Consider the following 14,327-nt stretch of genomic DNA (forward strand, 5'->3'; position numbering starts at 1 on the left):
GTAAGAAGTATTTAGAGACATTTTATTATACACTTTATCAATCGATTAATGGAGAATTAACAACAGAAACAACAATAATAATAGTAATAAGAAGGATAAATTTAAAATCCAAACTTTAAATTTCTTTCTATTAGAATTATGTTGTCTTGACATTAATTTCATCCATTTTATTTCAAGTCCTTATTCTTTTATACCCATTGGAAATAGTTCGATTATGCGTGCTCAGTCATAAAAAACGAAACGCATCATGGCTAGATAATTGGACAGTTCGGGCAATTAGAGTTTGGATAATTGGAACCCTACTTTGATATAACCCTAATTAAATATATCTTTAAATTCAGAAACCAGTAATTATGTTATGAGGGGGGAAAATTTACATCAGAGAATTTACAATTTAAAGATATCGTTTTTTTTTAAAACCTCCTTTTGTGAAGTTATTTCTAAAATTAGACTTTTAGTGGAGCCTTAAACGGTAAAAAATTAACATCTATGGAGTGATACAACCAATGATTAAAAAAATTATAATACAATTTTTTTTCAAAAAAAATCGCTATTTTTGGTTTTAGACCAAAAATGGACGCCAGGGTGTGGGGGGGGGGGAAGTTTGGAATGTCTTCCCTTCTTAAAATATTTGTGTATACAATGTCTACAAACATGCCAAGACAAAAATACAAAAAAATTCTGTTTTAAATTAACATAAAATAAAAATACAAATTATTGTAGTTACAAAAATTTAACTCAATACAGTCGAATCTCGATAATTCGAAGCGTATAACAAGAATATTCTTTTATCTCGAAGTTTTCATCAGGGTTCGTACTCAATTTCAGAAATAAAAATGAAGGATTTTTGGAGGAGTTTTGAAAGAGTAAAATGAGATTTTGAAGGAATACTAATGGGCTGTCCTTAAATGGTGTTACACTTTTATTCATTGTATTTGACCCCCTTCCCCTTTGTTACAAAATGTCACACTTCACCTTACTACTCCTCGTCACATGTCATAACATAGTGTTGTAACAACTGTGTGATGTCATTTTTTTATCAGTCTTTCTCTAAGAATTCATGAACCCGGCTCCCCCTCAAGTTATGACATCAAACATAGATGAACCTTTTTACATTGTCAGAACTGTGATTTCCTAAATAATTGTTTTCTTTAACACAATTGCTTAATATAGTACATCTACTTATGCATTTTTAAATATTTAAATAATAATTAGACAAACTGACTTTTTCTGCTGAGAGTGTGGTGGAGGGAAAAAGCAATAATTATAAAACTTGAAAAAATAGCTAAGCACCATTTAAGCATGTTTTACTTCACTTATGAAATGTCTTAGTCATCTAATAATATTTTCACCTTCAACTTTTATGACTCCTATGCTCAATTTGTAAATCACATCTTTATGAAAAAAATAAATATACGAAATTACTACATCAAAATCTTAAATATACCTTTGCCCTAGACGATGTTAAGTTGTCGTTTGAAGTATTTTGAGTCACTGTCATAGAGAAAAATTATGTAGTCTTGAACTAAAAAAGAAGGAGTTTTGAAGGAATTAAAACCAAAATGAAGGAGTTTGAAGGGCCCTTTAGGAAAATTTCCTGAATGTAGGAATATTGGAGGAGTTTTGAAGGAGTGTACGAACCCTTTTTATTGGGTCCCAAACGTTTGAGATTGTTGTGGAAATTACCCATAATTCGAGCATTTTAGCTTGTCAATTGGGACTTAAAGTTATAGAGAGTCGACTGTATTTGATATTAGGTACATCTCTAATGTATATGCAACAAAATCTAACTATATTGCTTACCATTTGGTGTTCCACAGCCAAATGCGTGGAAAAAAAATGGCAAATAGCTAAGGTCAATCTGAAATATCCAAAAAAAGAAAAAGTTCTTTTAACCTAGTGAAATTGTTAATAACAAGTAAATAAATAAAATATCTTGCACAACATGCACCAATTATACAATATTTAAACTATTATACTGTACATACATTTTCAAAATGAGATTCATTTTCCTGGTTTTCTTTTCATACAAGGCTGTGTTCAGAGGAGGGTTCTACAAGCACAACCTCTACCATTACAGAAATAATCCAAGTAAACAAATAACTTTACTTTTAATTAAGATTAAAATTAGATTTACGACAATATTTATCTTACCATTAAACAACTAAGTACAATTATGCAAGAGAAATTCAATGATAAAAGAACTGTTGAATCAATCTAGCATAACTAAGCATTTAAAGTAATATTTGCATTTTCTATCTGGAATGGAAAAAAATAAACCAAAAGATTTAAAAAATATATTTAACAGTTGTAATTGCTGTTTACTAGTTTAAGCCAAATTCAGTGAGTTATTCTATTGTTATTTACTCTCCATTTTCTTTTGCTGCACATTAATTAATAAATTGATTAAAAAAGCATTTTACTAAAACAGTAAAAGATTAGTGTTTCAATGATTCGTTGGATATTTTAAGTAAAAAGCATAAAAAAATAATTACATTATAGTTGAGATTATTTACGATTAAACGAGCTACGTCTGATCCCTGTAAATGAAAAACATCTATTTTTGCCACTGAGGCAAGTGTTGGCAAAATTGTACTACGGCAAGGACAGTTCTTACAAGCTTTTCCCACCTTTGGCAAAAACATGACAATCCTAGCTTTGAGATATTGTCTGACCGCAACATTTAGGCACCTGTCGGTCATCTGAGAAAATGAGTCTATTCTTTGACCGGAACCTGTTCACGTGTAAGTAATATGTTTCAAAAGATCTAAATAAATGCATAACTTTGTGCTAGAAGGTTTCAAATTTCAATTTTTCCTGAGTGGAAATAAGCTCATCAGACCCCCCCCCCTCCCTCAAAGATCTGGGTTTTTTCATCCGTTCCTATATATCTGTTGGGACTAAGGATTAACTATTGAGCTCTACTACTAAGAGGAGAGCAAACTCAGAGGTCTGTTTTCAGGGTTGGCTTTCTGCCGGCAGAAACTAGTTTTTGCCGTGCCAGTGGCAGAAACAGGTTATAACCGGTTAAAACCGGCAGAAACTGGCAAAAACTTAAAGTCGTTTAAAAAAACTAAAGTAATTACTAAATGATATTTGTTTAAACTAAAAAATTAAACTTCATTTCATCATTGTAAAAAATAAAATGTTATGCTACTGCCCTTGATTTAGTTCAGAAAGGGAACTTTTCAATTACTGATGCTCGTAATATTTGGATTAATCTAACAAAGGACGAAACTCATATGGGTTCCTAGGATAGAGGAATGACTTACAGAATTAAACTGGCATTACTGTTTGTAATTTGCTCGCAAATAAGCTTCATCTAAGTTGCTTGTGATTGAAATTTTGTGCTTCAAAAAGAAAGTGTCAAATTTTACTTCCCAATATTAATCTAGATTTTGTACTTAATATCACAGCTTTGCAAATCAAATTGGCCCCACTTCTCGAAACTCATTTTTCCAGTCGAATTTTTACCACTACCCTAGTTACTACATGATGGACCTGTTTAAAAAAATATACAATTTGAAAGTTTTATGAATACTACTTGTTCTTTGATGCGTTGCCTGCTAGCTCTTCTGTTGCAAGAATATTCTAAAGTTTCTCATTCTTGTATATTAAATTGAGAAACTATTTAGATTTTTGGAACCACCTTTTCCAAGAAGCAACTGCAGGATCCAAACAATGTAACATTTGATTCTGAATTAGAATAATATTGTAAATTAAACTGTGCTTTGGTTAACAATTATTTTTTCCATGGTTTTCTACTGTCGATCAATAGTTTTTTTTTTTTTTGTCATTTTGAGAGTTTTTGCCAGTTTTTGCCAGTTTCTGCCGAAAATGTGGCAGAAAGTGGTTTTTGCCATGCCGGTTTTAACCGGTTTCTACCAGTGGTTTTAACCGCTCTGGCAGAAACTTGCCAGCCCTGGTTTTAATATGCAACACGTTTTGCCATACTAGCAGGAAATTCAGACCACAAGCTTCAATGCAGAAGAATGGGAAGTTTTTCTCCTCTTAGTATTATAGCTCAATGGGAAACGCAGGACCATGCATTAATCAGACTCTGCTCTCATTAAGGTCTGATCCATTCACATATAGGGTGCGGCAACTATTTGAGGACATACATTGTAGGAGTCACATTTTTCTATAACGTAGATTTTTTCATTGGAGAAACATATGGAAGACCCTATTCTTACTCAGGAAAAGAAGAGGCATGCCATTATTGTCTCCTTGGGTGCAAGGCAGATCGATTCAGAAATTGCAGGATTCTTAAAAGTTGCCTGATCACTTGTTTACGAAACTCATAGAGAATTGGGAGCTGTAATGGAGATGTAATAGTAGTCAACGTTCTGACAGAGTCAGGACGCTAGAATTTGTCAGCCGATCCAAACTGCTACTAATGAGAATTCCGGAAAATCGATGAGGGCACTTGCTGATGAGCAGCATGTTGATGGACGTTTGGTTCATGAGGACCTCCGTTACAAATCATACATGATGCGGAGAGAACAATTTATGTCTGACAGAACCAAGGTCTAGTTCTTAATCAACTAGAGTTCCAGATCCTTCTGAACAAGCTCAAGCATTCTGAAGACAGGGTCCATACTCTAATTGGATGAAAAAATTCCATGACTTTTCCAAAACTTTTTCATGACTTCAATGAAAATTTTCATGACCTTGTTACACGAAGGGAATAGCACTATTTAATATCTAACTTGTTAATTTTTGGAAATGAGCATTAATGTGAAGGTCACAGCCTCATTGAAGCACTTACTTATAATGGAAAAAATATAAGTGTTCACTTAAAAACCTAAACTATTCTTATTTGTCTTCATCATATAAATTTAAGTAAAGTAAAAATGCAGTGAAAGGAATATGATGATGCTTAAATGTCTAACATTTTTTTTTATACACTGGCAGAATGATATTGAATGGGACAAAGGTTGAATGAGTCAGCAATAAGTTTCAATAAATTTGCTTCAAAAGTTGCCTTTCAGTGTCAACAGGGCATTTAATCATCCACGTAACTTGATAGTATTTTGCTTCTTTAAAGTAAAGCCAAATAGTTTAGTTCTTTATGTTTCTAAACCAGATCTTTCACCAGACCTTCTTTGAAAAAAAAAACATTCAGCAATAAATCAATCTTCTGATTCAAACGTATACTTGTTTTGTTTACTTATTTGCACATTTTCAAATGCATATAAATTAATAGGTTCAGAAATTCCAGAACATGTTTGAATCCTGACATTGAGCATAGCAGTGGGTCGCATGGATTAGTTTTGTGGGCTGTATGTATATGTTGGGCACTACTGTTTTAGAGTATTAGAATTCTTCTTTTTCTGTATTCTATCGACTGAGTGAATATCTTTATTTTCTAAAACCATCAACAAATTAAGGTAAACTGTGATAGATTTAATAATATAGTTCTTATGAGTGATGTAATTGGACTCGGATGTAATTGAATTTTTTTTTTGAGTGGGCGCGGCAAAACCAAGAAGGTGCAAGTTCGCTACTTCAGAATATGAAACATAAGTGTTGAAAATAACAGTTAATTCATATATATATATATATATATATATATATATATATATATATATATATATATATATATATATATATATATAAGTGATGTCAAAGCAGTAAAATCACATCACAAAAAAAAGGCAAGCGGCTGCGACAGAAGTGGATGCAATAGGATTTCAAAATTCAGATTTGATTTTGGGATCGTTCAATTTTCCACTTTTAATAGCTTTTATGTGCTGCACAGTTAAATCACTCAAGATTTTCAATGCTCTTTTAGTTACTGTTACTTTCTCTTTGTCTAGGACATTTTTCCATGACTTGAAATAACTTTCCATGACTTTCAATGAAAATTTCAATTTTTCATGACTTTTCCAGGTCTGAAATTCGCTTATTCTTTCTCCATGACTTTCCAGGATTTCCATGACCCGTACGAAATCTGTGAAGAGCCAGGACTGCCTTGGATTGTTCTCAGATGACAAGAACTTTGTTCAGAGCCGAAAGGTGAACGCTAGCGTTAGAAATCAGTAAAAAATCCTACTGGTCCCTCGGACCAGTCAACGTGAATATGCACTGGTCCTCAAACAACATCATTGGTCCACTTTAAATTTAACAATAAATATGTTTGTAGCAAAAAATTACTTATTATAACATTTATTAAGTTTTAGCTCACTAATAAAACACTTAAGTGCAAAATTACTGTACTGCGAATGAAGTTCAAAATGGTAAACATAATATCAAATAACAATGTAACATTTAATATTAAATAACAATGCAAAACAGATAAGCAACAAGTACATACATTTTTTTTTCTTCTGATGAGGATTTTTTAATACACTAGAATGGTTCAAATTTTAAAATTTTTAATTGGCAAAGTTTGGCAATAAACATTTAAATCTGTATTCAGTAAATTACCGCCCAATGGACAGGGCTAAAGCAGAAATAGCTCAGTCACTTTCCTATGCCGGGCTGATGAGTGCTAATAAGCACGAAATTGCAGTCCTCGGCTGGAAATGACTGAGCTGGCGGTGTAGTTCATGTATTTAAATCTGTAGTCTTAAACAGCCAAGTATATACAGTCTGAAAACCAACTTCATTGAATAACACTTAAAATAGGCTACCAAAAATTTGTGAACTTAATTTGACCATTTTTATTTTGCTTCAGGACGTTATTTTTTCCTCCAAGTATGAATAAAATGGAAATGTGCGACTTAAAATTGGATAAAACTTTTGAAATTAAAATTAACTGTAAAAGAAGTCAACCAATGGTTTGACTAATAAATAGCTAAACATTGGCTATGCTCATGCTTTTGGATTTTACCAAGCAGAGCGTGATCAAAAATAGCCAGCAGTTGGTGGTTCCATGGACCACTGATTATTTTTCTTATGGTAATCTGCGACAGGTGTCACTGGTCTGGGACCAGTGGAACAGCAGTAATTTGTAATGCTGGGTGAACCGAAAAAATGATGGATGTGTAAAAGCCCCGATGGTTATGCATACCAATTTTTCACCATCAGTGATAGTTCTTGGTGTTGTTAGTAGCGAAGGAGATGTGATGCTTCCTTTTTATTTTTGTCAAGGTGAAAGAGTTAATGCCGTTGCTTGTACCGAGGTATTAGACACGGTTGTTAAGCCCTGAATCACAACTGTAGTATGTGAGAGGTCTTTTGTTTTCTAACATGAATTGACACCATCCCATACAGTCCGAACAACCAACCCGAAATGGGGCATACAGCAGACTCGTTTTATGCGGGAGTTACGTTTCACGGAAATGCCACGTAAATCGAAACTGCGTAAATTAAGACCTAATAATAGTAGAGTATTAAAATAGGGTTTTGGTTCCATAGATAAAAAAATACTTCATTCTAGTGATGACTAATTATATAATAAGTTTAATGTGTACTTATATCGATTTTTATGCATAACATGCATAAAGAAAACATACATTAATTTCATGTTCTGATTATAAAGAGGAGCTGGCAATGATAATCTTTTGGCAGTCATTAAGAATTTTTCTCTGTAATTCTTTGTAGAGCATTAACGCATACATGACCACTTGTGTCACTTCCATGGTAGACTCTTCCTTCACTAACAAATCAGAAAGATCATTTCTATTGTCTAGGAATAGCTCAAAATTTTCAATCTGAACGTTTTTGGTTGTGTGTCACTAATGTCAGTATTCTCGTTGGTTTTGGTCTCCTTTGTCACTCCTAAAATCTCTTCTTCCAGTTAGTTTTGAACTGCGTGAGTTTAATCACTTTACTTCTGGAAAGAGTTTTTAACTAATCACATAAACTGTCTCCAGTGGCCCAAGCACAATTATTAGCACGCCAAAAATGTTTATTACGTTAAATCTGCAATATTTAGGAGTTTGGACTTTAAAAGAGGGGAAAATTTTACCTGTTTGCATTGCCACATTCGTATAAAATCAAAACTCACCCACATAAAATAAAATAAAGGTGTGAAATCTTAAACCAACTAAAATAAACCCGCATAAAACGAAAATCTACTGTATACAAAAAAGTTTCATGTTTTTGTCAGCCTAAATTTTGATCCCCCAGCTCCTTGGATCTCAATCCATTCGATGGTTATGTGTAGGAGGAACATCGTATAAAATCAAAACTCACCCACAAAATAAAATAAAGGTGTGAAATCTTAAACCATCTAAAATAAACCCGCATAAAACGAGAGTCTACTGTATACAAAAAAGTTTCATGTTTTTGTCAGCCTAATTTTGATCCCCATCTCCTTGGATCTCAATCCATTCGATGGTTATGTGTAGGAGGAACATTCTCTCCCACAACACGGTTGTAGCTCTCAGAGCCATTATTGGGAAACTGTCAAAAATTCCGAAGACTCATCTCATTACTGCTTGCAGCCGGTTTCTACAATGTATAGAAGCTGTTATTACCACTGCTGATAGGTTTATTGAATGATGTTGTCCTATATGTATCTAACCACCTGTATGAAAACTTTAATACCTAATAGATGATCAATTTGTTCTCAAATACCTGATGCACCACGTATAATATTTAAAGAAGAGACCACCCCACACTAAAACAATTAAGAAATTTAGGCATTGTTGGTGATTTACAAATACAGCAGATTTTCCTTTTAAATGTTCTTTATCCAGGCAGTCACATTCCAACAGCTTCAATTTTATTTTCTGATAAAATAATAATACATTTTGAATCAAATATTTTTCCTAATTTCTTAACAATGCACTTTCTTTTGAGAATATTGAATTTGAGATGTTCTAACTTTAATTCAAATAGATTCTTTGAACACAACATTTTAGGAAACTGTTAATAATTGCAACAAAAAATTAATTTTAAAATCATAAAGCTTGCACAAGACCAAATCATAAAATGATATTCAATATTACTTTCCATGAAAATTTCCTGGATAATTTTGAGTTTCAAGTCAAGTAATCATACCAGATACATCTTAACAATTCACTGAGCCAAAATTCTAAACTATAATAAGAAGTATTTAAAGGTAGATTTAAAAACTAGACTGAATGAAATGAAAATTTTTGTTGAAAATTACAATTCTCTGCAGAACCCTAGGCAATTTAAAGATCACACCTCTCAGCTTTTAATAAATTGAAAAACGAGATAATAATAAGCTTACTATCCGAGAAGAAACTGAAATAGTGATATAAACAAAGCGTGAATTTTTATCAAAATAAAAAGTGAAAGCAAGAATTAATGCTAAAAGAAATAATAAAAACGCAATTAAATTGTCCAAAAATATTAAAAAATTGGCAAATTATAAATAAAATACCTTCAATAAAGTATTGAAGACAATGTTGATCGAGATTAATGCTTTTTAGTTGAAGACGTGCCTTCATTAAAGTAAACAAATGAATCTGAAAATGCTACCCTTCAACAAATTCTCTCCCCTCTTTAAACGAAAAATAAAGTTTGTTCGTAAAAAATACATGAATGAGTTACATTTTTCGCCACGAAATTCAAATTATTTATACATAGCTTGAGAGTGAAAAGTATTGACTTTGAGAGATAAGTAACATTTAAAGCACAATTACGAAATATATGAAAAAATAAAATGCCATACATGCGTTGTAGCTTAGATCCCCAAAATACTACGGTCTAAAACATTATTTTATCATCTGAGTGATAAAATTTTTAATATTTTATACATAACATTAAATTTATTTAACTTCGAAACAACGATGCACTTTTCCTTTTAACTTGCATCTAATTATGATTGAAAGATGACAAGATGCAACTTCAAAGAAAACAACTTACTTGCTGATAATGGTACTAATTAAACATGTTCTTCCCTCAAATGAAAGCAGGCGTACATTCCAATAATGAAACCTTTAAATTTACCTTTGATACCTCTAGATATGGCGAAACCACAGCAACAACTCACTGTACAAGTTGGGGAAAAATTCCAGAAGGCTGCAAACAAATAATCTTAGCGCAAACCGTACCCGTCTGAGTTCTGAGATATTTCATTTGTTGTTTTTCTTTCTTGCTTTTTCTGTGCTAATGAACTGTACAAGGCAGTGGATTATGATAATATTAACAAGATAATGGTTTTGATTTGCCCCCCTTTCCCTGCATTTTTTCACAAATGAAAATTGTTTCGTCAAATTGGTTCAATTCTGCTCTCTTCTGCTAATGCTAAACGAAATAAGTGTAATAAGTGAGGAGAGTCCCTCAATGTTTTCTTTTGCTGACTCAAAAATCCTGAAATATGATGAAGCTATTTTTTGATCAAATTCTTTTATTCTAATGTAATGGAAATCAAACAGATTTTTTTCAGTAGTCTGTCATTATTTGGATGAATTCATTCCAAGAAAACGAAATACATATCCGAATTTTTTTTATTCCTCTAAGGAATGCTTGTACTTCTGATAACATTTTCGGCGTGGCTCATAGATAAGAACAAATTACGGATAAGACATTACTGAAATCAACGCCCCTATAATTAATATTATGGAGACGTTGACTGGAATATAGACAGAGCTAAACATATTTTACATTAATAGTTTCGTGAGTGCAAGAATTTAAAGATCTGTTAATGATCTGAAGAAAACCCGAATCTTGATTAACATTTGCTTAAAATCCATCACAATTTTATAAAGAATACATCGTTAAGTTGTCAAGTTTTGAAACTTTTTTAAACTATAATTTTAAATAATAATTAGTATAAGAGAAGAAGATGCATTCTGTTATGCGTCATAATCTCATGACGTCAAAACCAGTGACGCACTGTATTCTTTCACGTATCCTGGCAATCTGTGAAGTCCTGAGTCGCCATTTTGCTCTGTTGATATTTTAATGTAAGTTCAGTTATTATTTCGAAGAATTTCAAAATAATACGTCATAATACTTTTGGAACGTGCATCGCATCAGTTGTACATCAAAATCTCAAAATTCTGGACTATTGATGGTGAAAAATCGCATCTCCTAGGAGGGTCCTGTTCTCGCTGTTAAGCCTCGTTTCCTCATCTTCCAAGGCGCTGTAAAGTATTGAATTTTCTTCTTTATTAATATCATTTGGTAACTTTTGCATTCACCGTATAGGTGATTTCTGAAAGTTCCACTAAGTTTCTCATGTGTGAAGTCATTGATATGTGCAAAAGCAACATGCAAACCGACGAATTGCTGGACATGATCTCCAGTATTGCACGAAAGAAATTGCGAGTAAGAGGAAATTTGCGGCTGGAAGCAATGCTAGAATCAACGTACAAATGGTTGGATCGTGAATTGAAAGAAAAACAACAAAGTCGAAAGCGAAAATGGGAAGAAATCAAAACAGATTTGTGCAAAAGGGCAAGAATTGATGGTGACCTGAATTCCATGGACACTGATGATAGTTCATTTGAAGAACTTCTAGGTTTGAGTGATTTTTTTACAAGTTTAAAAGCAGTTTGTGTTTCATCTGATAAGAATTTATGATATCCAGAACTATTTAATTTTTTATTGTAAATATTTAAAAACATATATTCATTGTAAATATGAACATATTTTAGTCAACAAGGTCCTGCCCTTGTTTTATGTTATTCATCTACATTTCTTTTACAGCAAGCCAAATCAGTTTCTTATTCTGTGATATTACTCTGTGGGAACCACTGTGCTGTATGGTAACCCAGAGATGGATTCAAAGAGCAATGGTAATAGTGTTCTGCAAATGTTTTGCATCGTTTATTGTAAATAAATTAATTTATACTCATTAATTTGTGCAGTAATTTTATTATTTGACTGTGAACTTTCAATTGCTTTTTGATTTTGTTTTAATGCAGCTATCTTCTTGCGTGGAAGTTTTGGGACAGCAAATATGATCAATGGTCGATTCTTCTCATATTACTTGACACGAAATGAAATGTTTCTTCGGCTGAAACTTGCTGCAGGTAATGCATACATATCGTATTCTGCAATAAAACTGCATTGGGAACTACCTTAATTTAAAATTCTTAGGTTTTAAACTTGTCCTTAAAATTTTTCGATTAAGAACTACAGTCTCTGAGATTCAATGTTTATTTTGTATGAATATCAATATCATTGTTATATTGGGTAAAAACTATATTAGCTTTGTTTTACTGATTGCGCATATTCTTTCATAGTCAGGAGTTTGAAAAAAATTTTCTACTTTAACATAGATTTTCAGATTTTGTCTTACTTCATAGCTCATCATCAACACAAAAAAAAGAACAGCTTTGCTCTCGAGGCCTGTGAATTTCAGCATGGAACTGAAATGAAGGCTTTTTACTGACTCAGCATTGACGTAAAAGGATTGCAGGTATCAGTTCGTGAATCTTTGGATTTCTAACACCACAATTTTGAATGTAAAATAGTATTTTTTCCATGGCATTTAATGTTTAAATCCTTTTTTATAACTATGAAGGTATTTCATGCTTATCAGAATTCCTTCTTGAATTATAAGTTTTTTTTTTGTGTATGTATAAAGTTTTCATTGTGAAACAAATATGAAATTTTATTTGAATGCCATATAAAACCTTTCCTTTAAAAATCGATCATTTGAGAAGTTTTCTTACTTTAGTCTGCATATCAAGTAGTTATCCTTGTCCAATGTCCATTTCATATCTATAAAACATGGAGGCATAAATCATGGTAGGTTGTTTAATATTTTAGCATTCTGTTTCAGAAATGATTTATTGCTAATTGATTTGAATGGGATATATTTCAGAAAGATATTGACTGAATATGAAGTTTTCTGTGTTAAGTGATAACTTATCGAAATCAAGCATGAGATGATCAAAGTTTCTCAGTTTCATTGATCTGTGAGGAATTTTTTAAATTGGTAATGCTCTTAAGTTTCTCAATAGAGAAGTAATTAAAGTTGGATGTACCAACTGTAAAACCACGTATTTTTGCAAAAATGAAGATTTAGGCAATTTTTATATAAACTGAAACTAAAATTAGACAAGTTGATATCTCAAGACTTAAAAGTTACCGATTGCAAAAGCCTCTCGAAAATAAGTTCTTTTACTGTATGTTACAAAATTATGATCATCACATCTGCTGTCATTTTGAAATAGTTTTAAAAGCCACTACTGGCGTGAGCAAGATTTAAATAAATTTTATTCAGAAATGGGTGAGCAGCAGTGCTGCCTGAGTTTTTTTTTATTTATTTTTTAACCGACAGGGTTTGTATGCTCCTTCAAAACTCCTTTTTTAGTTCAAGACTACATAACGTTCCTCTATAACAGTAACTTAAAATACTTGGATCAACAACTTAACTTCGTCACAAGAGCGAAGGTATAAGGGCAGTTTTAATGTAGTACTTTGGTTTATTTATTTTGTTCAGAAATATGTGATTTACAAATTAATCATAAAAGTCATAGAAGTTGAAAGTGAAAATATTATTACATAAACTAAGACATTTCATTAGTGAAGTAAAACATGCTTAAATGGTGCTTGGCTACTTTTTTAAATTTTATGATTATTGTTTTACCCTCCACCACACTCTCAGCAGCAAAAGTTAGGTTGAATAATTATTTAAATTTTAAAAATACATTAGTAGATGTACTACATTAAGTGATTCTGTCAAAAGAACAATTGTTCAGTAAATCACTGTTATAACATTGTAAAAAGGTCATCACAAGTGACATCATGCTTTGAGGGGGAGGGAGACGGGTTCATGAAGTTGTGACGAGGAAGAGATAGGAGGACAATAAGTGACATCAGTCTAGGAAATCACATGATTTAAAAAAATTTCTGCATCAAAGCGCCAAACCTCTAATGTAGTATGTTGTTGCCAAGAGCAAAAATATGTAAAGTTGTATGGGAGTCCGAGTGGAGTAAGGCAGGCAATGCAGGACCTGATGCGCCAACCTTACAACTAACACATTCTTGCATCAGCAAGAAAGTGTCAAACGATGAAAGTGCTTCATGGAAATAAAAATTACAACCTTGTGTTTTGAGATGACAATTAACCTATTTTTAAATGCAAATAGTCATGATCTGATGGAAGTAATTACATCTTGCTTATAAAAGGGTTTCCTTGAATCATTTTTTTTAATGGTGAGTGATATAATAAACTTTGCAATATATTTTCCATCAAGAGCATTAAAAATTTTCATTTCCTGCAAGTTGTGGGAGAAGTGCAGGTCTTTGGTATATAATACTTCCATCCAGAGATGTCCAAAATTTAAACTTTAGGGAATGAAAGATTTTTTAATTTGTCAAATGACACTCTGAGTTATGCCGAATGATAAATTATGAGCATGGACACAAACATCTAATGAGAAAAACCATGAAAATCATTGCCAATTTCGCAATGCCGTCTCCAAATTTAATCAAATCTGCGGAAGACA

General features: G+C 32.2%; 2 protein-coding genes across 4 annotated transcripts in view; one reads left to right on the top strand and one right to left on the bottom strand.

Moving 5' to 3' along the window:
• The window catches only part of LOC129222840 (son of sevenless homolog 2-like), an 83,628-nt gene extending 73,708 nt beyond the window's left edge, over positions 1-9,920 (bottom strand). Inside the window, exons 1-2 of the mRNA XM_054857391.1 lie at positions 9,787-9,920; positions 1,804-1,861 (exon numbers count right to left, since the gene is read on the bottom strand). The gene's annotated coding sequence lies outside the window, so the exon portion shown is untranslated. The remainder of the gene's footprint in view (positions 1-1,803; positions 1,862-9,786) is intronic.
• Positions 9,921-10,771: 851 nt separating this feature from the next.
• LOC129221941 (uncharacterized) lies at positions 10,772-12,480 on the top strand. Of its 3 annotated transcripts, none has more exons than XM_054856328.1 (4): positions 10,772-11,386; positions 11,575-11,663; positions 11,793-11,900; positions 12,177-12,480. In XM_054856328.1, exons 1-3 carry the CDS (start codon positions 11,104-11,106, stop codon positions 11,829-11,831), a joined length of 411 nt encoding a protein of 136 aa, XP_054712303.1. In that variant the 5' UTR covers positions 10,772-11,103; the 3' UTR covers positions 11,832-11,900; positions 12,177-12,480. The 3 variants fall into 3 exon arrangements, with proteins under 3 accessions (XP_054712303.1, XP_054712302.1, XP_054712301.1); XM_054856327.1 differs by lacking the exon at positions 12,177-12,480 and adding an exon at positions 12,150-12,165; XM_054856326.1 differs by lacking the exons at positions 11,793-11,900; positions 12,177-12,480 and having other exon boundaries at positions 11,575-11,726.
• The last annotated feature ends 1,847 nt before the right edge of the window (positions 12,481-14,327 follow it).

Source organism: Uloborus diversus, chromosome 5 (genome assembly GCF_026930045.1).
Source record: "Uloborus diversus isolate 005 chromosome 5, Udiv.v.3.1, whole genome shotgun sequence".
In the NCBI taxonomy this organism is placed as follows: Eukaryota; Metazoa; Arthropoda; class Arachnida; order Araneae; family Uloboridae; genus Uloborus; species Uloborus diversus.

Excerpts from the sequence above, each read along its gene's own strand:
- LOC129221941 (XM_054856326.1), top strand. The coding sequence starts at position 11,104 with ATGTGTGAAGTCATTGATATGTGCAAAAGCAACATGCAAACCGACGAA. Across the intron at positions 11,387-11,574 it reads TTCATTTGAAGAACTTCTAG|CAAGCCAAATCAGTTTCTTA; the intron begins GTTTGAGTGATT and ends TTTCTTTTACAG.